Source organism: Mustelus asterias, chromosome 2, assembly GCF_964213995.1.
Source record: "Mustelus asterias chromosome 2, sMusAst1.hap1.1, whole genome shotgun sequence".
Classification (NCBI taxonomy): domain Eukaryota; kingdom Metazoa; phylum Chordata; class Chondrichthyes; order Carcharhiniformes; family Triakidae; genus Mustelus; species Mustelus asterias.
This window is the reverse complement of record NC_135802.1, coordinates 4,427,581-4,453,366: the sequence shown is the minus strand read 5'-3', so window position 1 is coordinate 4,453,366 and position 25,786 is coordinate 4,427,581. Positions and strand designations below refer to the sequence as shown.

The 25,786-nt window shown below is 44.9% G+C and overlaps 1 protein-coding gene across 2 annotated transcripts in view; it reads right to left on the bottom strand.

Moving 5' to 3' along the window:
* Positions 1–25,786, bottom strand: part of zftraf1 (zinc finger TRAF-type containing 1) — a 141,840-nt gene that overhangs the window by 12,572 nt on the left and 103,482 nt on the right. The window contains exons 3-4 of one of the 2 annotated variants that reach the window (XM_078230350.1): positions 11,707–11,918; positions 2,697–2,732 (exon numbers count right to left, since the gene is read on the bottom strand). In XM_078230350.1, coding sequence (XP_078086476.1) covers positions 2,697–2,732; positions 11,707–11,918 — 248 coding nt within the window. The remainder of the gene's footprint in view (positions 1–2,696; positions 2,733–11,706; positions 11,919–25,786) is intronic. The other variant, XM_078230359.1, reaches the window with a different exon arrangement.

Below are 25,786 nucleotides of genomic sequence, written 5' to 3'. Positions count from 1 at the left end.
ACAGCTATTTGGGGATTGGGAAGGGGAGGGGGGTGGAATGCACAGTCACTTTTACTGATACCAGCTCGTTATTTTGAGACCTTTTAGAATGAATTGAAATCTTAAACTGGCATGCTGGGACTGGAATGGATTATTCGTCTGATGGTATAACCACAACACTATGGTACCCTGTGGATAAACATTCTAACAGACCCATTTTTCGACCACATCCACGAGAGGAAAAAGCAGATTCCTTTGGGCATTCAAGTGTGTTGATAATTACCAGTGAAAAGACATCTGACAGACCATGTGGGGAAAAGAATCGATCTCTCCCTGCATTAAACAGTCAGTCACAAACTCAAAGTCTGGCCAGTGTGCTCCATAATATTCAGCATTAAGAAATAAACCTGGTGAGTGTGAAATCAGAGTGTAAGTCTCACCTCCACATGTTTTAAATGTCTCCAGAGCGGAAAGAAGATTTTAAACTCTATTTGTAAAGCTGTGAGCAATTTCTAATTCCTGAACAACAGGTGTTGAAGCTTTCCTAATGTGAGTCCTGAAGGGAATCAGGGATTGTCTGAGTATCAAATGGGTAATATCAACTTGTACCTCACTGACTGAACAAATTGCATTTCTATTCTTAGCACAGGATTCTCTCTTTTTTTTAAACAGGCATTCCGGGAGTCAAATTTTGCGAAGCCACCTCCTCTTCCATTAAAATTTTAATCAGTCTAGCACACTAATCCTTTACAGATTCTAGTTATATTGCACAAGGCAAACAAGAGACTGAAGAACATTTTTTTTGCTCAATGATGTTCTTCTGATTTGAGGCAGGATTGTATAGCACAGTAAGAGGCCATTCAGCCCATTGTACCTGTGTCCATTCTTTGAACAAATTCCCACTTTCCTGTTCTTCGTCCATAACCCTGCAAATTCTCATTTCAACTATATATATTCCACTCTCTAGCTTCGTCAGAACTTCCCTTAGCCTTCTCTGCTCCAGCGAGAACAATCCCAGAATTCCAGTCTCTCCACAGCACTGAAGTTCCTCAACTCTGGTACCATTCTCATGAACCTCCTCTGCTCCGTCTCTAGTTTAAACATCCTTCTGAAAGCCTGGTGTGCAGAGTTGGACACAGTACTTCAGCTGAAATCCAGTTTGACATAACAAATTCACGTTACTGTCGACTGAGACATCATCAGCACTTAACATGGAACTGAGTAAGTATTGAAAAGCATGAGAACAAAGGGTGATGGGAAAAGGCATCAAAATCGGAACTGCTGTTGTGAAATACAATGCCTCTCAAGCCAAGAAACAGATGACAGAAACCTTAGAGATGAGGATTGAAGATGCTTTGGTTCAGAAAAAAACTGCAAGCCCAACAAACTTTGGAAAGGTAGGGCTGAATTTTCACAGTAACTTCACTGCAGTGTTAATGTAAGCCTACTTGTGACATGAATAAATAAACTTTAAACTGAATGGTACCAGGGACAGCGTGTAATACCAAGGAGTGACTAGAGAGCCTGGGATTGTTCTCCTTACAGCAGGAAAATTTAACAGGTGTTGAAAATCATGAAGGGGTTCTGAATAAATGAGGACAAAATGTTTTGAGTGGCAGGAGGGTCTGTAGCCAAAGGAGTCAGATTTAAGGTCAGTGGCACAAGAGCCTAGATTGTTTTTTCACACAGTGATTTGCTGTGATCTGGAATGTGTGGGCTGAAAGGCTGCTGGAAGCAGATGCAATATCAACTTTCAAAAGGGTATTGGACAAAGTCTGGAAGAGGAGCAAGTTGGCAGGGCCCTGGATCGAGAGCAGGGGAAGTGAAGCTGAACTCAAACATGCTGGAACACTGAACCAGACACTTTTTCACAAATCCACCTATTGATCAATCTGCTAACCATATTCTCCAATCCCTCTCCTCCCCTGAAACTATTTATTCTTTCACAGGATGTGGGCGCTGCCGAGGCCAGCATTTACTGCCCATTCCTAATTGCCCCTTGAGAAGCTGCCTTCTTGAACTGCTGCAGTCCTTGTGGTGTAGGTATATCCACAGTGCTGTTGGGGAGGGAGTTCCAGGATTTTGATCCAATGACAGTGAAAGAATGGCGATATAGTTGCTCGTTTTGTCCCTGACATAATCCTTCCCTGAGAACCTATTTTAGAACTTCATTATTCTATAGCTAAAAGAGCTTTCTTTTTACATTCTGTCATTGCATTGCCTGTGATTTGAACCCCTCACCATGGGCTTTGCTGGTTCAATTCTTGTGAACTCCCACTGTGACCACTATTAAGGTCACCTTGAACCCTCTTCCGTGCTGAAGGAAGCCAGCCGAGCTTCCTTAACCTTTCTGCTTAACTTGAATTCCCAGTGGCTGGAATTGCCTTTGTTGCTGGCACCATGCGCACTACACCATCCGGGATAATCCAAAGGAGGAGAGAACGAGGGAAAGAGTCAAGAGTGAAAAAGAGAGAAAGAGACAGAGGGAGAGTCAGCTATCCCTAGAGATGCCTGTTAAATGATACTTAACTGAACGTGTGCCCCAGACGCCCACTCGCTCTCTTCCCAGGATCTGACAGTTTTGGTACAGTTTGCTGTGTCATAACAAGACAGTGAGAGGTTGACCGATTGCCCTGCCACCCTGGGGAGTTCTGGATGAAAATGTAAGAAGGGCAGTAGTACTTTTTGCCATCAGGAATCGGGTGTAGCTGTCCTACCTTTTTTGTGACATGTCTGACTGCAGAAATCGGTTCCTGTGTGAGTAAAGATCAACCAATTACATTTTGAGCGCAAACAACGCATTATTTTTGAAGATATTGCCCATTTTAACTGTAAATAAGACCCAGCGTGGGATTAAAACTTTACCCGATAGCTCAGTGTGCTCAGGCAGCGAGTGGGAGGGAGTGGGAGTGGGGGATTTAACAAATACAAATGTTCTCGGTCTTTGCACGCACGAATGTGATGGCCTTTTTACTATTTAAATAAGTCCCTACCAAGGAACTGAGTCATTCCTCTACCATCTTCAGCTGTGTTCACTTTGCTATGCTTAGTCTCCTCTGCAGGCTGGATCAATGGTGGGTAGGATCTGTGAGGCAGACCAGCTACAATGGTCCCTTTAAAGGCAGAATGGTGGAGCCAAAGGTGGGATGGGCTCAAAGCTGCTCTACTGGCTGGTTGTGAAGGTGCTCGTGTCTCTCCTGACCAATCACCTTGGCGAATTCCTTCAGCCTGTCCCTACTCCTACCTTTCACTCCTGTCCGCTGCTTATTGCTTCAACCTCAGTCTATAATCTCCCTGATCTGAGTCTGTCCCAACACCCTTCCCATCTCCTTGCTTTCAAATTCTTACTAAAGATTTTAGATTGCTCTCAGCTGTCCCCCCTTGCACAACCCCTCTTAATTCCAATCTTCCTACTCTGTGTCCATTTCATTCTCGAAGCGTTCCTATATAAAGTCTAAGCTGTGGAGCAGTTCAGTAGCAGTGTTAATCCTGTTCTTAGCCAGTGCAACTTTACCCCTGAAAACTACCCTTAAAATGGCTTGCAATTTGGTCTTTGTTACTAATATGTGCTGTTGATTTGGACAAGCAGGCGTGCAGATGAAACAATGCAGGAGGTAGCATAGACAAAAGGAAGAAAGCAGTCAGATTGTGTGATGTAGTGACATTTAGAATCTCCAGATGTTGTGCTGTGATTTGTCTCTGGATCATAAGTACATGTGGCAGGGTGTCAAATATAGTTTGATGCCACTGGTGTGAAGTAATTTGTAACGGTTTACTACATTAACGGTGCTATAAAAATGCAAGTTGTTTTGTTCTTATGCTCACCGCTGACTTGCAATCGGGGTTCCCGAGCAGACTGGCTGGTCAGTGCTGGGTTTTTAATTCAGTCTCATCATCTTCCTGTGTGGGTATTGTCCCTCACCACCCTATCCCTCAGTGAGCAGGAACATTCAAAGCAGGGCAGAGGAGAGGACAGCAAAACTTAGACTGATGTGCAAGCAAGCTCTTCAGATATTGGTGCTTTAACTCACAACAGACTGGATGTGCTGTGTTAGTGACTCCAGTCCCCATTCTCCCTCACTCCCTGTGCTGTGTTAGTGACTCCAGTCCCCATTCTCCCTCACTCCCTGTGCTGTGTTAGTGACTCCAGTCCCCATTCTCCCTCACTCCCTGTGCTGTGTTAGTGACTCCAGTCCCCATTCTCCCTCACTCCCTGTGCTGTGTTAGTGACTCCCAGTCCCCACTCTCCCTCACTCCCTGTGCTGTGTTAGTGACTCCAGTCCCCATTCTCCCTCACTCCGTGCTGTGTTAGTGACTCCAGTCCCCACTCTCCTACACTCCCCGAGCTGTGTTAGTGACTCCCAGTCCCCACTCTCCTACACTCCCCGAGCTGTGTTAGTGACTCCCAGTCCCCACTCTCCTACACTCCCCGAGCTGTGTTAGTGACTCCAGTCCCCACTCTCCCTCACTCCCCGAGCTGTGTTAGTGACTCCAGTCCCCATTCTCCCTCACTCCCTGTGTTTTGTTAGTGACTCCAGTCCCCATTCTCCCTCACTCCCTGTGTTGTGTTAGTGACTCCAGTCCCCATTCTCCCTCACTCCCTGTGTTGTGTTAGTGACTCCAGTCCCCATTCTCCCTCACTCCCTGTGTTGTGTTAGTGACTCCAGTCCCCATTCTCCCTCACTCCCTGTGTTGTGTTAGTGACTCCAGTCCCCATTCTCCCTCACTCCCTGTGTTGTGTTAGTGACTCCAGTCCCCATTCTCCCTCACTCCCTGTGCTGTGTTAGTGGCCCATTGTGTTCATATGGAAAATGCCATCTGAAGTGAGGATTATATTCGGGAATAAAATAAACTTTCTAAAGATGTACTCTGACCTAAAAGAGGGTTAGAAAAGCAAAAGAGAAAAAGAGATCTCCAAAATAAGAGGGAGGGGAATAGAGAGCGAGGGGATGAGGAAGAGAGAAGATGGGAGAACATGTGTAACTATAAGAGAGATTGACAGAGTGAGAGAGAGAGAGTGGGAGAAAGATAGAGTGACAGAGGGAAAAGGGAAGGTAGAGAAAGGATAAGAGTGAAGTGTAAGAAGCAGGTTTCAGGCAATGACAATTGGAGAAAAGGAGGATGGTGGCTTTATTGTCTTGTGAATAGAATTCGTATATTATTCAATCAGATGGGGCCCAATCACAGCTTTTGCCACAAGTATCAGGTTCCAATCCCCAGTAGCTGGATATCCATGCTTTAGGCTCTCCAGTGACAGAACAGGGGGCAGTGCTTAATCTCTCCTACCTTCCTCGTGTCCAGACACACCACGTGAAGCAATGTGTCCCTACCGGTTGGAAGGGGAAATGGGGAGCAAGGCCCTTCTCTAACACACATCCTCTAGTTCACTGCAGTGCTGGGAAAAGGGATTCCTCCCCATTTATTCAGCAGTGAGGGGTGTAGAAAGAGCTAAAAGAAAGAGGTTTTCATTTAAATGAAAATTATTATTTTTCATTATATAGTCATTAAAAATTAAACAAGCATCTCTCGAATCCCTCTCTCCAACATTCATGGCCTCTGCTCTCTTCTATCCCTTGTCCTCACTCACTCCCTTCCATTCTCCTGATGTCTGTCAGTTTCTGCAGGTGCCCATCCCTCGCTCCTATCCTCCCTCTCTCCCACTGTGCATTATTTACCTTGGAACCCCAACAAGTCCTGTTACTGGTTATTGTATTTCTCTCCTATTTTCATGCCCACATTTCTCTCATTCTTTCTCTGACTTTGCCTTCCTATCATTGTGTTGAATTCTCTCACCCATCCTCTACAATTTGTGGTCCACTTCACCAAGAAGCTGCAAGCTCAGGGCTCCTTTCCTTGCCAAACTGCATTCGCTCATTTCCCTCTCGTCAACTAAGATCTCCAGAGGAACTTCTCATGACCTCTTCCCAAACAGCCTCCTTCAGTGTTATGTGCTTGCAAGGGCCTTCTTCCTCCTCCGTCACCCATGTTAACTTGGATCTCAGCGCCCTCTGTTCCTAATGTACCTGACTGTCCAGCCACCACACCCTAATTCTCACTTTTTCTCCTTTCCCTCCCCTCCTCGGTGTTTTAATTCTTATCCACTGCTCCGTAAAGCATTCAGAAATGACGCTGTGCTAGGTCGAGCTAGTTGCTGTACCCTCAACTTTCTGTCCCCAGCAAACACTGCCATGTCATCTGATCATAGGAGGGCGAGGAGGTCATTTAGCCCCTTGAGCCTGTTCCTTCATTCAGCTGGATCCTGGCAGATTTGTACCTCAACCTCATTTTCCTCCCTCAATACCCTTAACCAAAATAAAATCTCCCGATCTCAGTCTCAACCCCAAGCATCCACAGCTTTTTGCGCAGAGATTTCTGAAGCTTGCTCATCCCTTGTGCGAAGGATTGCTTCCTGATTTTACCTGAATGGCCTTGCTCCAACTTTTAAAATGCTGCCCGTTTGTTTTGGATTGCTCCACCAGAGGGAGCAGTTTCTCTGCTCCACTGAATGCGCTGCTTGAGATTGTGCTGGAGGCAGATTCAATTGTGGCTTTCAAGAGAGGATTGGATAAAGGTCTGAACAGAAAGGAACTGCAGATCTGTGGGGAAAGTGACCTTTACAACATTTTACAATTTATACCAATGATTTAGGTGAGGGAAGTGAAGGCACGGGAGTTAAATTTGAAGATGACACAAAGATAGGTAGGAAAGTATGTAGTGAAGCGGACATGAGGAGTTTGCAGATGGATAGAGATCGGTTGAGTGAGTGGCAAAATCTGGCAGATGGAGTATAACGTGGGAAAATGAGAAGTTGTTAACTTTGGCAGGAAGTATAAAAAAGTAGAATATTAGTTACTTACTAGAGAATTCCGAGATCTGGGTGTTCTAGTGCATGAATGGAGAGTAATTGAACACAAAATAAGGTTGTTATGGTTTAGTTATACAGTAAGAAGTCTCACAACACCAGGTTAAAGTCCAACAGGTTTATTTGGTAGCAAATACCATAAGCTTTCGGAGCGTGCTGCTCCTTCGTCAGATGGAGTGGTTATCAGTTCTCCAACAGTGCACAGACACAGAAATCAAGTTACAGAATACTAATTAGAATGCAAATCTCTACCGCCAGCCAGGTCTTAAAAGGTACAGATAATGTGGGTGGAGGGAACATTAAACACAGGTTAAAGAGATGTGTATTGTCTCCAGACAGAACAGCTGGTGAGATTATGCAAGACCAGGGGGCAGGCTGTGGGGGTTACTGATAATGTGACATAAATCCAACATCCCAGTTTAGGCCGTCTTCATGTGTGCGGAACTTGGCTATCAGTTTCTGCTCAGCGACTCTGCGCTGTCGTGTGTCGTGAAGGCCGCCTTGGAGAACGCTTACCTGAAGATCCAAGGCTGAATGCCCGTGACTGCTGAAGTGCTCCCCCACAGGAAGAGAACAGTCTTGCCTGGTGATTGTCGAGCGGTGTTCATTCATCCGTTGTTGTAGCGTCTGCATGGTTTCCCCAATGTACCATGCCTCGGGACATCCTTTCCTGCAGCGTATCAGGTAGACAACGTTGGCCGAGTTGCAAGAGTATGTACCGTGTACCTGGTAGATGGTGTTCTCACGTGAGATGATGGCATCCGTGTCGATGATCCGGCACGTCTTGCAGAGGTTGCTGTGGCAGGGTGGCTGTGGCAGACGCTACGACAACGGATGAATGAACACCGCTCGACAATCACCAGGCAAGACTGTTCTCTTCCTGTGGGGGAGCACTTCAGCAGTCACGGGCATTCAGCCTTGGATCTTCAGGTAAGCGTTCTCCAAGGCGGCCTTCACGACACACGACAGCGCAGAGTCGCTGAGCAGAAACTGATAGCCAAGTTCCGCACACATGAGGACGGCCTAAACCGGGATGTTGGATTTATGTCACATTATCAGTAACCCCCACAGCTTGCCCCTGGTCTTGCAGAATCTCACTAGCTGTTCTGTCTGGAGACAATACACATCTCTTTAACCTGTGTTTAATGTTCCCTCCACCCACATTATCTGTACCTTTTAAGACCTGGCTGGCTGTAGAGATTTGCATTCTAATTAGTATTCTGTAACTTGATTTCTGTGTCTGTGCACTGTTGAGAACAGATAACCACTCCATCTGACGAAGGAGCAGCACGCTCCGAAAGCTTATGGTATTTGCTACCAAATAAACCTGTTGGACTTTAACCTGGTGTTGTGAGACTTCTTTCTGTGCTTACCCCAGTCCAACGCCGGCATCTCCACATCTTAGTTATACAGGGCACTGGTGAGACCACATTTTGAATACAGCGTGCAATCTCCTTATTTTAGGAAGAATGTGAATGGAGGCGTTTCAGAGGAGGTTTACTAGATGGGTAACTGGAATGAGTGACTTGTCTCATGAGGAAAGGTTGGGCAGGCTGGGCTTGTTCCCACTGGAGATTCGCAGAGCGAGGGGGTGACTTGATTGGAGTAGATAAGGTCCTGAATGTTCTCGACAAGGTGGATGTGGAAAGGATGTTTCCTCTTGTGGGGGAGTCCAGAACTAGGGGGCACTGTTTTAAAATTGGGGGTCATCCTTTTAGGACAGAGATGAAAATTATTCTTTCTCAGAGGGTTGTGTGACTTTGGAACTCTAAGCCTCAGAAGGCAGTGGAGGTGGGAGTCACTGAATATTTTCAAGGCAGAGGTAGATAGATTCTTGTTAGGTAAGGGGATCAAAGGTTACCCGGGGGGGGGGGGGGGGGGGGGGGTAGAAGGGAATCTGGAATTTGAAACAAACAGATGAGGCATGATGTTATTGAATGACGGAGCAGGCTCGAGGGGCCGAATGGTCTACTTATTCCCCTACTTTGTATGTTCCCATTGGAGAAAGAGTCGAGAACCAGAGGAAACCAACTTTGGTGACATTAAGAGTCGCTAACCACAGTGAGTTTAAAGTTTATTTATTCGTGTCATAAGTGGGTTTACATTAATACTGCAATGAGGTTACTGGGAAAATTCCCTAGTCGCCACACTCCAGCGCCTGTTCGGGTACACTGAGGGAGAATTTAGCACGGCCAATGCACCTAACCCGCACGTCTTTTGGACTGTGGGGGGAAACCGGAGCACCCGGAGGAAACCCACACAGACATGGGGAGAACGTGCAGACTCCACACAGACAGTGACCCAAGCCGGGTATTAAACCTGGGTCCCTGGCGCTGTGAGGCACAGTAAGAGTTTTAACAACACCAGGTTAAAGTCCAACAGGTTTATTTGGTAGCAAATGCCATTAGCTTTCGGAGCGCTGCTCCTTCGGCAGCAGTGCTAACCATTGTGTCACTGGTTAGATTTTGGAACACACTGTCCAAGTGTGTGGTGGATATAGATTCAATTTGTGACTTTCAAAAGGGAATTGGATAAGCAGCAGCAGAGAGAAAATGTGCAGGGTGGTGAAGAAAGGATGATGGGAGCGAGATTAGCAGAGTTGCTCTTGCAGAGAGCTAGAATGGACAGATTCTATTCTATGATTCAGTTCAATGCCTCTTACATAGAATTTCCTCTATTATTCACACAGCAATCACATTATGAAACAGGCTGTTCAGCCCAACCTGTCTATGTTGCCTTTTATCCACGAAGCAGTGGTTTTGTTCCTGTTACCCTTTAGTTTCCTTTAATCGTCTATTTTTAAATGTTGGTACAGTCTGCTTCTATCCCTTATTTTACAGCTTTCTCCCCTATATTTTTCCACCAAGCTCTGCAAGGGAGATGCTCCAATAGTGCAAATTCCCAACTCCTCACAGCTAGGTTTAATCGCTAGTTGGCGTGAAAACTGACCCACTAAGCTACAATTCCCAAACAATTCAATACAGAGGGGCCATTTGTAGGGGAGCATTAATAATGCTCCTTACAACAGCCCTCATCAATCCAAAATTTACAAGGCAGAAATTTCCATCAACAGGTTACTGGGGGGATAAATCCGCTTCTGTATGACCTTCAACCTTTCAACTTCCATCATCTTGAGCTAAAAAGCTGCTGTCTGTATCCTAACTTGCACCAAGTTCCGTTCAGCCATCACTTTTCTGTTTGCTGACCTCCACTTGCTCCCGGTCTGCCAATGCCTATCCAATTTAAAATTCCCATCCTTCTTTTCAAACCCATCTATGGCCTTCCCCCAACACCCCCTGTTATTTCTGCAATACCGATAACCCTCCCAACATTTATCTCTGCATTCCTCCAATTCTGACCTCTTCTACCATCCTGGTTCTCTTCACTCCAACAGTGGAGGCTTGAGCATTTAGCTGCTGAGATTCTGGAATTCCCTTCCCAAACCAGTCTGCCTCTCTCTTCTTCTTAAAAGAAACTCTTTGACCAAGCTTCGCTCGCCTGTCCTAATACCTCCTTATGTGGCTCTGTGTCAAATTTTGTTTGATAATACTCCTGTGAAGGAAGCATCAGCAGATGTTTCTCTATGTTAAAGACGCTAAATAAATACAAGTTGTACTTGTTGACGTTCCCTCCTATTGTATTTATACAGACACTAGTACAAACATTTGCATCAGTTTTGTTCTTAAGAAGTCACAACTGCCCAGATAAAATGCTGGAATCACCCAGTTTCTAATAACTGAAGGAAGCATCACTGAGCCTCAGTCACTCGACCCGGGAATGATTACACTCAGTAACAGCTTCCAGCTTAATGAATTTTTCACTGCCTAGTTTTTCGAGGTACTGAAAGGACAGACTGCACCACAGGCTGTGATATCAACAACTGGGTTATATCAGTCCAGCAATTTCAAGAATGGAACATTCTAACATGCCTATTATCTTATAACATTTATCATATTTTAAAATCAGGAACCAAAGAAAATCAACAATCATAGAATCCTACAGTGCAGAAGGAGGCTATTCGGCCCATCGAGTCTGCACCGACCACAATCCCAGCCAGGCCCTATCCCCGTAACCCCATGCATTTGCCCCAGCTAGTCCCCCTGACACTAAGGGGCAATTTAGCATGGCCAATCAACCTAACCCACACATCTTAGGACTGCGGGAGGAAACCTGAGCACCCGGAGGAAACCCACCCAGATACGGGAGAATGTGCAGACTCCACACAGACAGTGACCCAAGCTGGGAATCAAACCTGGGTCCCTGGCGCTGTGAGGTAGCAGTGCTAACCACTGTGCCATCGTGCTGCCCCTAAAGCCTCTTCTTAGAAAGCAGGGATTAAACAGGAGGACTGGACAGACATGGGGGTCATGACCCTTGTGTTGATGACTTGCTCTCCTACCGTGTGAGAATCTGTACTGGAATTATGGGATTAACAAGTTTTCTTTCCCCTTTCTCCTCAGATCTGCCAGGCACCAAACATCCCACCCCCAACCTGCCTCACCCTGAGCAACTATTCATCACACCTTAGCCCAGGCAGCAATATGACTGGCAGGATATTCAACTGCAAGAGTATCGCAGCCGAGCCTGGTCTTGCCTGAGAAATAGGGGGGGGGGGGGGGGGGGGTTGCCAGCCAGAGAGCAGGAGCCATGACTATTATGCTGAACCAAGGCTTGCTGGGGATGACTGCAGGCACCCAACTATTGCTCTGCTGAGAATCAGCTACCTATCAGCACGGTGTTGGAACTGAACCCAGGGATTTTCCTGGTCTCCGCAGCCCAGTAGCAGGGGGGAATGGGGAGGTTCTGTCTTTCTTCAGACAGAATATGAGTCTGGTGTATCTGATGGAAGCACAAGCCACCCTTACCTGTGTATCCTATTTTCTCAAAGCTAAGCAGGTTGAAAATGCTATTGTAGAGTTGCATCTCCTTCTTGTGGTTTTGGTCCATTTCGTCCAGGATTTCCATCAATTCGTTGCCGGTCTTGGTGGGGTGGCCACATTCTCCCTCATGAGCGGTTAGCTCGTGGAATGGCCCCTGCCACGGGCATCCAATCCTCTTGTATTTACACAGTGTCACTCTGGCATGAGGAGGGAGAAAAACAATACAGCAGTTTAATCAATGGCATCTGAGTACTTACACAAACAAAAAGAAATACTGACTTGTAGAAACATCTTCTATAAGACCTTTCACATGTTCAGGATGTCCAGATCACTCTATAGCCAAAGAACAGTTTTGCATCCAGTTCTGGTCACCACAATTTAGGAAGGATGTGAGGGTCCTTCAGAGAGTACAGAGGAGATTTCCAGGGATGGTGGGAGGAGGGTTTAGTTACGAGGTTAGGTTGGAAAGCCTGGAGTTGTTCTCCTTGGAGGAAAGGAGATTGAGGAAGATCTGACATAGGTGTACAAGATTATGAAAGGCTTACATAAGGTCATCAAGACACTCTCCATTGGCTGAGTGGCAAATTTAAGATTTTGGCCAGCGATACAGGGGGAATGTGAGGAAGAACTTATTTTACATGAGTGAAAATGACCTTGAATTCACTTTCTATCAGGATGCTGGAAGGGGAAATGAACATTGATTGTAAAAGAAAATTGGATGGCCAATTGAAAGAAATAAACTTGCTGGCTACAGGGATCGAGCGGGGAGAGGGATTTGTTAGGAATGGGTTAACTGCAACCTTCTACTTTAGACCTAATTTGTATGTTAATTGTTTAATAGCACTTACTGGGATATATAAAGGGGTTACAGGTGGTACCGGGGAATTGGAATTGTAAAAGAGAGTTTGTGAAGAAGCTGGACTGGCATCATCTTTTATTACTGGACTGCAACTGGGAGGCTCCTCAAGGAGCTGCTAAAGAATTGATGGGTTGAAAATGACTCTATAACAAAGTATTTTTGAAGTGTAATGACTGTTGCAATGTAGGAAACACAGCAGCCAATTTGTGATGTTAGTTAAGGGATAAATATTAGCCAGGACACTGGGGATAACTCCCCTGCTCCATGGGATCTTTTACAACCACCTGAAAGGACAGCTGGAGCCTTGGTTTAATATATCATTTTGAAATACAGCATCTCTCCTGCAGCCTGGATCAGGACCTGAAACAAGAACCTTCTGATACAGAGCCAAGAATGTGGTCTACTAAGCCACAGGTCAGTAGACTAATAAAAATGAACAAAATGAATGTTCTGTCAAGATTTCTGAACCTGTTCGGTTGAGATTTTGAGGCCCTTCAAGTATCATAATTGTACTCCCACTGCAGCTAAACACACCAACGCTAAGGCGCCCTCTTCTACTTTTTAATGTGCACTGCCAGATTATTTTTTTTAGTTTATTTATTAGTGTCACAAGTAGGCTTCCATTAACACTGCAATGAAGTTAGTGTGGTCCTAGTGCTTGGCAGGTCTTTGCCCATGCCCACAAGAAGGCTGAAAGCAGTATGGCGAAGGCTGAGTAGCAACAGTTTAAAAAGTATATTCTAACCTTCCTGTTGATGCTTCCAGTGCTATTCTTTAAATTTGACCACTGGAAAAAAATCTTTCAATTACTTGCTCTCAATTTCTAACTCTTCTTGATTTTCCCTGCTCTGGTGTGCTCAACTCTCTCATAAAAACTGACCTCCACGATAACCTGCTTTGCACCTTTAGTTGTTTCTGCCTCTCGTATCTCCTCTACAATTGGATGTTCAAAGCTGCCTAACCAATGCTGTGTTGTTTCATGATTGCTTCCTTGTACTCAATGCCTTCTACATATAAAACAGGATCTAAAATGATTTGTAAAGGCTTTCACCGCCTGCAATCCCACTTTTCAAATCGGTGTATTGGCTGATCTATGGATCCATACACCTGTGCCCTGAGATCAGTGTGTGTAGACCTGAATCTGTGTACTCATACTCCCAACTCTCTCTCTCCCTCTACTCCCTGAGAAATGTTACAGCTTTTGTTCATTTTCTCTTCTCTTTCCCAAAAATATAGGCACTTCATTTATCATTGAATTGCTTTTGTCAAACATGGTGAGTATCTGGAACGAGCTGCCAGAGGTGGTAGTAGAGGCAGGTACAATTTTGTCTTTTAAAAAGCATTTAGACAGTTACATGGGTAAGATGGGTTTAGAGGGATATGGGCCAAATGCGGGCAATTGGGATTAGCTTAGGGGTTTAAAAAAAAGAGCGGCATGGACAAGTTGGGCCGAAGGGCCTGTTTCCATGCTGTAAACCTCTATGACTCTAAATGTGGCCGTCTCCTAACCTGATTCTATCTCTCTGCAGTCTTCCCTGATTTTTCTCCAGTTCCACATTTGTGAATATACATCAATGAATTGCACATTTACTTCAGAGATGGTGGTGAAGTGGTAATGTCACTGGACTAGTAATCCAAAGATGCAGGCTAATGCTCTGGGGACATGATGGAAATACAACCAGGGTAAGGTGCTCTTTTGGAGAATTGGTGCAGAGTCAATGGGCCGAATGGCCTCCTTCTGCACTCTAGGGATTCTATGGTTTCATGTTTGAATCGCAACTTCTCAATCAGTCATCTCACTTACGCTACCACACACAAAAAGAAAAATTATTATAAATATGGAATTTATATTTCATTCTTTATATCAATGCAGGCCTGCTATCTGCTTGTTTGAATTGATATTTTAGATGGAGTGAAGGTCTGTTAGAGATAAAGGATGCTCATCAAGCTGCAAAACCTCTTAAAGGACAAATAGCCAGAAGGAAGGTTCTCAGGTGGACTTGGAAGCTGGACCCAGTCAGTTACCGTGGCTGTATTAGAAGACTTTCAGCTAGGATGGTTCAGAAGTTTTTCACTGCTAGATTTGCTTTTCAGGTTGTATTTTACTGCAAACACAGCAAGTTAATGGCAATCGCAAGGGGAGGGTTAAACTTCTGGGGTCCAGGCCACCACGATACAATAGCAGTTGAGAATGGTCATTCTCTCGTACCTCTGTCTCAACTTGAGCTCAAATAGTCTCCTTTGTTCAAAGTGGCATTCTGAGGCTCTGTAGGTCTCATATTCCCCAAACGCTGGTTCATCCTTGCACAAGGAGATTTTTAAACTTGACAGGTGGCTGCAAAGTACTCTTATTCAGGTCCATGGTTAACTAAATATTGGCCACAGAATGAAGTACTGCCCACAGTTTAAAAGTCCATAGTCGCATGTTAATTTGCAGCCACCTTAACTGAGTTTGTGGCCTCTTCCACTAAGTATGATCGTACAGTCCATAACATCCCATCTCCTGATGCTTGTACTGAACGAGACACTCAGTAATGGTGACCATGAAACTATCACTGATTGCCATAAAAACCCATCTGGTTCACTAATGTCCTTTAGGGAAGGAAATCTGCCGTCCTTACCTACAGGTGACTCCAGAGCCACAGCAAGGTGATTGACTCTCAACTACCCTCTGAAATGGCCGAGCGAGACATTCATTTCAGGGGGAAATCAGTAATGGGCAACAAATGCTGGCCTTGCCAGTGATACCCACATCCCACAAAAGAATACATTTTAAAAAACCACAAAGTTTTGATGATCAGCACTGTGGTGTGTCTATCCAGCATCAACTGAAGGCTGCTAAAGTATGTGAGAACACAATTGTACTGAAACATTAACTGTGTTTCGCTCTCTGCTGATGGATGCTGTCAGATCTGCTAAGTATTTTCCAGAACGTCTTGTTTTTATTACAAGATTGGACGGTCTGGATGGTGATGCTCTCCACACTCGAATAGCCTGCCCGCAATCACAATCACAGCCATGATGAATATCAGTCAGACCAGGGGGCTGGAGCAGGGTGGAGAGATGGAGATGTTGTAAATGTTTTAATAACGGAAAACGTAAGAACATTCTGGAAGTATTTGTAAAAGAGACCGTGCCTTCCAGGGTGAATGCAAGGACTCTGGTTGCGGATGCTTCTGGAGAAGACAGCATTTTACAAGAAAAAGTAATTAAACAGTTTGAAAGAAGGTGGCGGCCTCTTGGCCCTGGTGGAGTGTTCATAAAATGGTGGCTTATGGTTTGGAAAACTGTTTAAAAGCTGGTTTTGACTTTGCTTTGGAGCAATGGAAGGATCAGGTATTTGCAGCAAGACCACAGCTCTTTGCAGTTCAGAGCCAATCCACCGCTGTAAGTGAATGGGAGCTGTTCTGAAATTGCTCTACATGCTGAAATTGAGTGTCTACAAGTGTTCCTGGGGTCTGCCTGAGAGGTAGTACAAGAATCATCAATCATTTCACAGAACATTTCTGAGAAACCAACCATCAAACCTGGATGCCATTTCACAGACTCCACCATCTATCCTTTTCCCATGGACCATTAACTTTTAATGTTTTGGCATAATTTCTCTACTTAGTTTTATTATTTATTTTGGTGTGTGTGTGTGTGGAGGAGGAAAGAGTTATGGTATTTAGAGTAATTATTATACTTTCATACTATATCTAAATAAGCTTTACCTTTGCATTCAACAAGTCTGGTTTTATAATTAATTAATGTTCTTGAAGAATTCTGGGCATCGGTTGGTCGTTCTGCGATTAATATGCATATTTTTTTGCTGTAGAGCTAGCTGGCAAATTCATTTAAATATAAATTGTGACTCTTGGAGTAGCGGAATGAGAGACAGACCTGCCATCTGGGTCATAATCTGTCAGATCTGCTAAGTATTTTCCGAACTTTTTGTTTTTATTACAAGATTGGACGGTCTGGATGGTGATGCTGTCCACACTCTAATCTGGGTTTTACTAGGATGCTACCGGGACTTGATGGATTGAGTTATAAGGAGAGGCTGGATAGACTGGGACTTTATCCCTGGAGGGTAGGAGGCTGAGGGATGATCTTATAGAGATCTATAAAATAATGAGTGGCATAGACAAGGTAGATAGTCAATATCTTTTCCCAAAGGTAGGGGAGTCTAAAACTAGTCCAAAGATGTGCGGGTTAGGTTGATTGGCCAGGTTAAAAATTGCCCCTGAGAGTCCTGAGATGCGTAGCTAGCGGGTAAATATGTGGGGGTAGGGCCTGGGTGGGATTGTAGTCGGTGCAGACTCCATAGATGGGCCGAATGGCCTCCTTCTGCACTGTAGGGTTTCTATGATAGTGAATCGTGTGGAGGACGGAGAAGATCTGCAGAGAGATTTGGACAGGCTGAGTGAGTGGGCGAGGATATGGCAAATGGAGTATAACATTGATAAATGCGAGGTTATACACTTTGGAGGAAATAATAACAAATGGGATTACTATCTCAATGGAAACAAATTAAAACATGCTACCGTGCAAAGGGACCTGGGGGTCCTTGTGCATGAGACGCAAAAGCCCAGTCTGCAGGTACAACAGGTGATCAAGAAGGCAAATGGGATGTTGGCCTATATCGCGAGGGGGATAGAATATAAAAGCAGGGATGTCTTGATGCACCTGTACAGGGCATTGGTGAGGCCGCAGCTGGAATACTGTGTGCAGTATTGGTCCCCTTATATGAGGAAGGATATATTGGCATTGGAGGGAGTGCAGAGAAGGTTCACCAGGTTGATACCGGAGATGAGGGGTTTGGATTATGAGGAGAGGCTGAGGAGATTGGGTTTGTACTCGTTGGAGTTTAGAAGGACGAGGGGGGATCTTATGGAGACTTATAAGATAATGCGGGGGCTGGATAGGGTGGAGGCGGAGAGATTCTTTCCACTTAGTAAGGAAGTTAAAACTAGAGGACACAGCCTCAAAATAAAGGGGGGTCGGTTTAAGACAGAGTTGAGGAGGAACTTCTTCTCCCAGAGGGTGGTGAATCTCTGGAATTCTCTGCCCACTGAGGTGGTGGAGGCTACCTCGCTGAATATGTTTAAAGCGCGGATGGATGGATTCCTGAGCGGTAAGGGAATTAAGGGTTATGGGGATCAGGCGGGTAAGTGGTACTGATCCACGTCAGATCAGCCATGATCTTATTGAATGGCGGGGCAGGCTCGAGGGGCTAGATGGCCTACTCCTGCTCCTATTTCTTATGTTCTTATGTTCTTATGATAGAGGGCATAGGTTTAAGGTGAGAGGGGAGAGATACAAAAGGGTCCAGAGGGGCAATATTTTCACACAGAGGGTGGAACAAGCTGCCAGAGGTAGTAATAGAGGCGGGTACAATTTTGTCTTTTAAAAAGCATTTAGATAGTTACATGGGTACGATGGGTATAGAGAGATATGGGCCAAATGCGGGCAATTGGGATTAGCTTAGGGTTTTTTTTTAAAAAAGGGCGGCATGGACAAGTTGGGCCGAAGGGCCTGTTTCCAAGCTGTAAATCTCTATGACTCTATAACAGTGATCATAATTGTCCCTGGTGATCAATGGCCACATTGGCTCTGTTTTTTTGTGAGTATGCACAAAGGCTACAGGGGTCTCCCAAGTTCTGTCTCCCGCAGGCTGTCCTAGAAACAAGGGACGAAAGGCAACCCCAACAGTCAAAATAAGTGACATTCCCTTAAAATTAGGAACAGTTGGCCACTGTGAGGTGGGGGTTGCTAAACAGAGGAACAAAATGTTTAAGCAGCAAGTTGTTGTGAATGCATTACCTGAAACGGTGGTGGAAGCAGAATAAATTTAAACTGTCAAAAGGGAATTGGATAAATACTTGAAGGGGAAAAGGACATGATTCTATGATTAGGGAGCAAGAACAAGCAAGTAGGATTAATTGGATAGCTCTTTCAAAGAGCTGGCACAGACATGGTGGGCCAAATCACCACCTCTTGTGCTCCATCATTCCACAGGAAGTAATTTGCCATAGAAAGGTTGGGGTATGAGGGTGGAGGAGGGGAAGATGAGAGACCCGGGTAAGAGATGAATTTGGAGAGTTGATTGAAGGTGTGGTCAAAGGGGTAGGTCTATTAGGTACGGGTGGTTGATAAGAAAGCCTTGCCTTTTTATAGCACCTTTCATAATCTCAGGATGTCCCAAAGCCAATTGAGTACTTTTGAAGAGTAGTCACTGTTCAGATATAGGGCCACATGGCAGCTAATGTGGGGACAGAAAAGTCCCACAAACAACAATGTGATAGTGACCAAGTATCACTGCCAATGATGGACACAGTAAGAAGTTTAACAACACCAGGTTAAAGTCCAACAGGTTTATTTGGTAGCAAAAGCCACACAAGCTTTCGAGGCTCTGAGCCCCTTCTTCAGGTGAGTGACTCACTCACCTGAAGAAGGGGCTCAGAGCCTCGAAAGCTTGTGTGGCTTTTGCTACCAAATAAATCTGTTGGACTTTAACCTGGTGTTGTTAAACTTCTTACTGTGTTTACCCCAGTCCAACGCCGGCATCTCCACATAATGATGGACAGCCAGCTGAGCTTGTACGATGAGGAGTCAAAAAAGAGCAGCACATTATCAGAGATTAAATGTGAACAGCTATTTCTGGGTAAATTGTAAGTTGTGGATGGTGCAGCCTGGGACAATGATAAGGAGATTAAATAAATCAAGCCCCTACAGAACAAAAGGCAGACATGGAGGATCAGCACAAAACTCAGTAGGGACCATTCTGCACACCTGTCACTGCAATCCAAGTTGCATATTAGCTTCAATTACTTTACTGTTGTCATGTTACAAAGAATTGTACAGCACAGAAATACATCATTCACCCATAAGCCACCCACCATCTCATTTAATCCACTCACGATCTCACTCTGTACAGGTTAACAAATCTACCATCTGACTGAGTGTAGATCAACTCACTCTGAACAGGCTAACCTACCCAGCATCAAATTCAACCCATTTCCCACTTAAGGTTCAAGAAGGCAACTCACCATCACCTCTCGAGCAATCAGAAATGGGCAATAAATGCTGGTCTAGCCAGTGACACCCACATCCCATGAATGAATTTTTAAAAAACATCTTACTCAGTTCAAGGACAATTAGGGATGGGTAGTAAAGGGTGGCCCAGCTAGTGACATCTATGTCCAATTAATTAAAAAAAGCAGTTAGGAAGGCAAATGGTATATTGGCCTTCATTGCAAGAGGATTTAAGTACAGGAGCAAGGATGTCTTACTGCAGATTTACAGGGCCTTGATGAGACCACACCGAGGTGCAGTTTTGATCTCCATACCTAAGAAAGGGTATCATTGCCATAGAGAGACTGCAGCAGAGGTTCACCAGACTGATTCCTGGAATGGCAGGATTGTGCTTGAGGAGAGATTGGACTTGTATTCACTGGAATTTAGAACAATGAGAGAGGATCTAATTGAAACATATATAATTCTGACAGGGCTGGACAGACTGGATTGTTTCCTCTAGTTGTGAAGGCATCTAGAACAAAGGGTCACAGTCTCAGGATATGGGGTAGGCCATTTAAGACTGTGATGAGCAAAATGTCTTCGTTCAAAAGGTGGTGAACCTGTGAAACGCTCTACCACATAAGGTTGGGAAGGCCCAGTCATTGAATACATTTAAGAAGGAAACAAATATGATTTCTGGACTCGAAAGGCATCAAGGGGTATGGGGAGAGTGAGGGAGGATGGCATTGAGACAGAGGTCCATCATTGAGACAGAGGCTCAGCTATGACATTGCTGAATGGAGGAGTCGGCTTGACGGGCCAAATGGCTTACTCCTGCTCCTATTTTCTATGTTTCTATGTGACAAGATAGTCTGCCTGTGACAATACCACACAAACTTAGTAACAAATAAATATCCTCTGGCCTATGCTGTGTGATGGATCAAACTACTTTTACAGCAAAGCTGTAGGGTCTTTATAGGGTCGATAGGGTCTTTTAAGAGACTTTTAGATAAGTACATGGAACTTAGTAAGATAGCGGGTTATAGGTAAGCCTAGTAATCGCTACGGTAGGGACATGTTCGGCACAACTTTGTGGGCTGAAGGGCCTGTATTGTGCTGTAGTGTTTCTATGTTTGTAAAGCGTGTATAATTCTTGGCTGCCAGGTTTTTAAAAAATGGAAGCAGCTAACAATTTTTTTACTCGTCTTTCTCACTCTTGTCTGTACAAACAGGATGCTTTGCAATATGGGCGAGCTGAATGTAACAATAATAGACCTGGGATCGATGATAGTGTGTTGGCACAGGGACCATTTAGTCTGACTAGTACATCAATTACTAAAAATGCTGGTGTGCAAGTCTGTATTTGTGATCTATTTTAAACCCTGTAAATATAAGACTTAAAGCTACTTTTATAATGAACAGATAGTTAGAGACTGAATTACACACTAAACTTTACAGTGTGTGATTTGAAGATTCCTGGTGAAATTGACTTTTTGATCACAGGCTACGGATGTTGCTGGGAAAGCCGCTAATTATTGCCTATCCCTAGTTTCCCTGAGGAAATGTGGTGGGTCTTCTCCCTGAACAGTCACAGGAATGTAGGAAATGGGATTGGACTAGGCCATTTGGCGCGTTGAACCTACTTCAGCATTCAAACGCCATTTTTCCCACTATCTCCACATCCCTTGATGTCATGAGTATCCAGAAATCAGTCAGTTTCTGTCTTGAACATACTCAATGATGGAGCTTCCACAGCCCTTTGGGTTACAGAATTCTGAATATTCACCACCCTCTGAGTGAAGAAATTCCTCTTCATCTCAGTCTAAAATGGCCTAGCCCTGATCCTGAAACTATGTTCCCTGGTTCGAGCTCACCAGCCAGGAAAACATGTTTCCTAAAACACCTATCATCCCAGGGATTAGTCTAGTGAACTTCTGTTGCACTCCCTCCATGAGAGTACATCCTTTGAGACAAGGAGACAAAACTGTGCACAGTACTCCAGACGCAATCTCACCAAAGCTCCATATAACAGATGCAGTCTCACCAAGGATCTATATAATTGCAACGAGTGGTAATTGCAGTGGTAAATGGTGCTCCCGAGCCACATTTGGAATATTGCGTACAGTTCTGGTCGCCGTATTATAGGAAAGATGTGGAAGTGTTGGAAAGGGTGCAGAGGAGATTTACCAGGATGTTGCCTGGTATGGTGGGAAGATCGTATGAGGAAAGGCTGAGGGGCTTCAGGTTGTTTTTGTTAGAGAGAAGAAGGTTAAGAGGTGACTTAATAGAGGCATACAAGATGATCAGAGGATTAGATAGGGTGGATAGTGAGAGCCTTTTTCCTCGGATGGTGATGGCTAGCACAAGGCGACATGGCTTTAAATTGAGGGGTGATAGATATAGGACAGATGTTAGAGGTAGGTTCTTTACTCGGAGAGTAGTAAGGGCGTGGAATGCCCTGCCTGCAGCAGTAGTGGACTTGTCAACATTAAGAGCATTCAAATGGTTATTGGATAAACATATGGATGATATTGGAATAGTGTAGATTAGAGGGGCTTTAGATTGGTTCCACTGGTCGGCGCAACATTTGTATTCATTTCATAAATCTGGAATATAAAACTAGTCTCAGTAATGGTGACCATGAAACTATCACTGATGTCTTCTAGGGAAGGAAATCTGCCGTCCTTACCTGCTCTCGCCCACATGAGACTCCACAGCAATGTGGTTGACTCTTAACTGGCCTGACTCTAAAATGGCAAAAATTGAGCAACCCATGAAACAACAAAGATAAGAAAAGCATGTTGCGGCAGCTGCTTCCTTTGAGGTAGTTTGTTTGTTAAAAGGTCACAGCTAATGCTGTCAGAATCGTATGAACAAGGGAAAGGCCATTCAGCCCCTTGAGCTTGTTCTGCCATTTATTAAAATCGTGGCTGATCTGATGGTAACTTCAAATCTGCTCCCCGTCTACCCCCAATAACCTTCCAGCCCCTTGCTTACCAGAATCTATCCATCTCTGCCTAAGGTGAGGGGCGGAGGTTTGGGGGGGGGGGGGGGGTGTGAGGAAAAACCTTTTTACCCAGGGGTGATGACAATCTGGAATGCGCTGCCTAGGAGTGTGGTAGAGGCAGGATGCCTCATATCCTTTTAAAAAGTATCTGGATGAGCACTTGGCACATCATAACATTGAGGGCTATGGGCTAAGTGGTGGCAGATGGGATTAGGTTTTTGATTTGATTTATTATTGTCACATGTATTAGCATACAGTGAAAAGTATTGTTTCTTGCGCGTTATACAGACAAAGCACACCGTTCAGAGAGAAGGAAACATAAGAACTAGGAGCAGGAGTAGGCCATCGAGCCTGCTCCGCCATTCAATAAGATCACGGTTGATCTTTTTGTGGACTCAGCTCCACTTACCCGCCCGCTCACCATAACCCTTAATTCCTTTATGTTCAAAAATGTATCTATTCTTGCCTTAAAAACATTCAATAAGGTAGCCTCAACTGCTTCACAGGGCAGGGAATTCCACAGATTCACAACGCTTTGTGTGAAGAAGTTCCTCCTCAACTCAGTCCCATATCTGCTTCCCCCTATTTTGAGGCTATGCCCCCTAGTTCTAGTTTCAGCCGCCAGTGGAAATAACTTCCCTGCTTCTATCTTATCTATTCCCTTCATAATCTTATGTTTCTATAAGATCTCCCTCATTCTTCTGAATTCCAATGAGTATAGCCCCAGTCTACTCAGTCTCTCCTCATAAGCCAACCCTCTCAACTCCGGAATCAAACTAGTGAATCTCCTCTGCACCCCCTCCAGTGCCAGTATATCCTTTCTCAAGTAAGGAGACCAAAACTGTACACAGTACTCCAGGTGTGGCCTCACCAGCACCTTATACAGCTGCAACATATCCTCGCTGTTTTTAAACTCCATCCCTCTAGCAATGAAGGACAAAATTCTATTTGCCTTCTTAATTACCTGCTGCACCTGCAAACCAACTCCTTGAGATTCCTGCACAAGGACACCTAGGTCCCTCTGCACAGCAGCATGCTGCAATTTTTGACCATTTAAATAATAGTCCATTTTGCTGTTATTCCTACCAAAATGGATGAGCTCACATTTACCAACATTGTACTCCATCTGCCAGACCCGCGCCCACTCACTTAGACTATCTATATCCCTCTGCAGACTTTCAGCGTCCTCTGCACACTTTGCTCTTCCACCCATCTTAGTGTCATCTGCGAATTTTGACACACTACACTTGGTCCCCAACTCCAAATCATCTATGTAAATCATAAATAATTGCGGTCCCAACACTGATCCCTGAGGCACACCACTAGTCACTGATCACCAACCAGAAAAACACCCTTTACCCCCACTCTTTGCTTTCTGTTAGTTAGCCAATCCTCTACCCATGCTAATACATTACCCTTAACACTGTGCACCTTTATCTTATGTAGCAGTTTTTGGCGCGGCACCTTGTCAAATGCCTTCTGGAAATCCAGATACACCACATCCACAGGTTCCCCATTGTCCATTGCACATGTAATGTTCTCAAAGAATTCCACCAAATTAGTCAAACATGACCTGCCCTTCATGAAACGAGAGAATGCAGAATGTAGTGTTACAGTCATAGCTCGGGTGCAGAGAAAGATCAACTTAATGCAAGGTAAGTCCATTCAAAAGTCTGACAGCAGCAGGGAAGAAGCTGTTCTTGAGTTGGTTGGTACGTGACCTCTGACTTCTTTATCTTTTTCCCGAAGGAAGAAGGTGGAAGAGAGAATGTCCGGGGTGCGTGGGGTCCTTAATTATGCTGGCTGCTTTGCTGTGGCAGCGAGTAGTGTAGACAGAGTCAATGGATGGGAGGCTGGTTTGCATGATGGATTGGGCTACATTCTCAACCTTTTGTAGTTCCTTGCAGTCTTGGGCAGAGCAGGAGCCATACCAAGCTGTGATACAACCAGAAAGAATGCTTTCTATGGTGCATCTGTAAAAGTTGGTGAGAGTTGTGGCTGACGTGCCAAATTTTCTTAGTCTTCTGAAAACGTAGAGGCATTGATGGGCTTTCTTAACTGTAGTGTCGGCATGGGGGGACCAGGACAGGTTGTTGGTGATCTGGACACCTAAAAACTTGAAGCTCTCGACCCTTTCTACTTCGTCCCCGTTGATAGACAGGGGCTTCCTGAAGTCGATGACAATCTCCTTCGTTTTGTTGACATTGATGGAGAGATTATTGTTGCCGCACCAGTTCATCAGATTCTCTATCTCATTCCTATACTCTGTCTCGTCATTGTTTGAGATCCGACTCACTACGGTGGTGTCGTCAGCAAACTTGAAAATTGAATTGGAGGGGAATTTGGCCACACAGTCAAATGTGTATCAGGAGTATAGTTGGGGGCTGATAACACAGAACTGTGGGGCACTGGTGTTGAGGATGATCGTGGAGGAGGTGTTGTGGCCTATCCTTACTGATTGTGGTCTGTGAGTTAGGAAGTTCAGGATCCAATCACAAAGGGAGGTGCCGAGGCCCAGGCCACAGAGTTTGCTCTCACTGACCTCTTGCTCAAAACGGGCGTAGAATGCATTGAGCTCATCAGGGAGGGGTGCATTGGAGCCGGTGATTTTACATGCCTTCATCTTGTAGGTTGGTGGGAATTCAGGTGTTTCTGTGTCAGTGCAGATTTGATGGGCTGAAGGGCCTCTGTATGATTCTATAATTCATCCTTGTATCCCCCCCATCAACATCCTGGGGATTACCATTGATCAAAAACTGATTTGAACCAGCCATATAAATACTGTGACTAGAGCAGGTCAGAGGCGAGAATCCTGCGACGATGAACTCACTCCCTGACTCCCCAAAGCTTGTCAGGAGTGTGATGGAATATTCTCCACTTGCCTGGATGAGTGCAGTTTCAACAACAACACAAAAAAACTCAACGCATTCAGGACAAAGAAGCCGCTTGATTGGCGTTCACTCCATAAAGATTCACTCCCTTCACCAACGACGCACAGAGGCAGCGTGTGTACCATCTACAAGATCAATTGCAAGAACTCACCAAGGCTCCTTAGGCAGTACCTTCCAAGCCCATGACTGTTACCATCTAGAAGGGCATGGGCAGCATATACAACATCACCACCTGGAGATTCCCCTCCAAGGCGCTCACCATCCTGACTTGGAAATATATCGCTGTTCCTTCTGGGTCAAAGTCCTGGA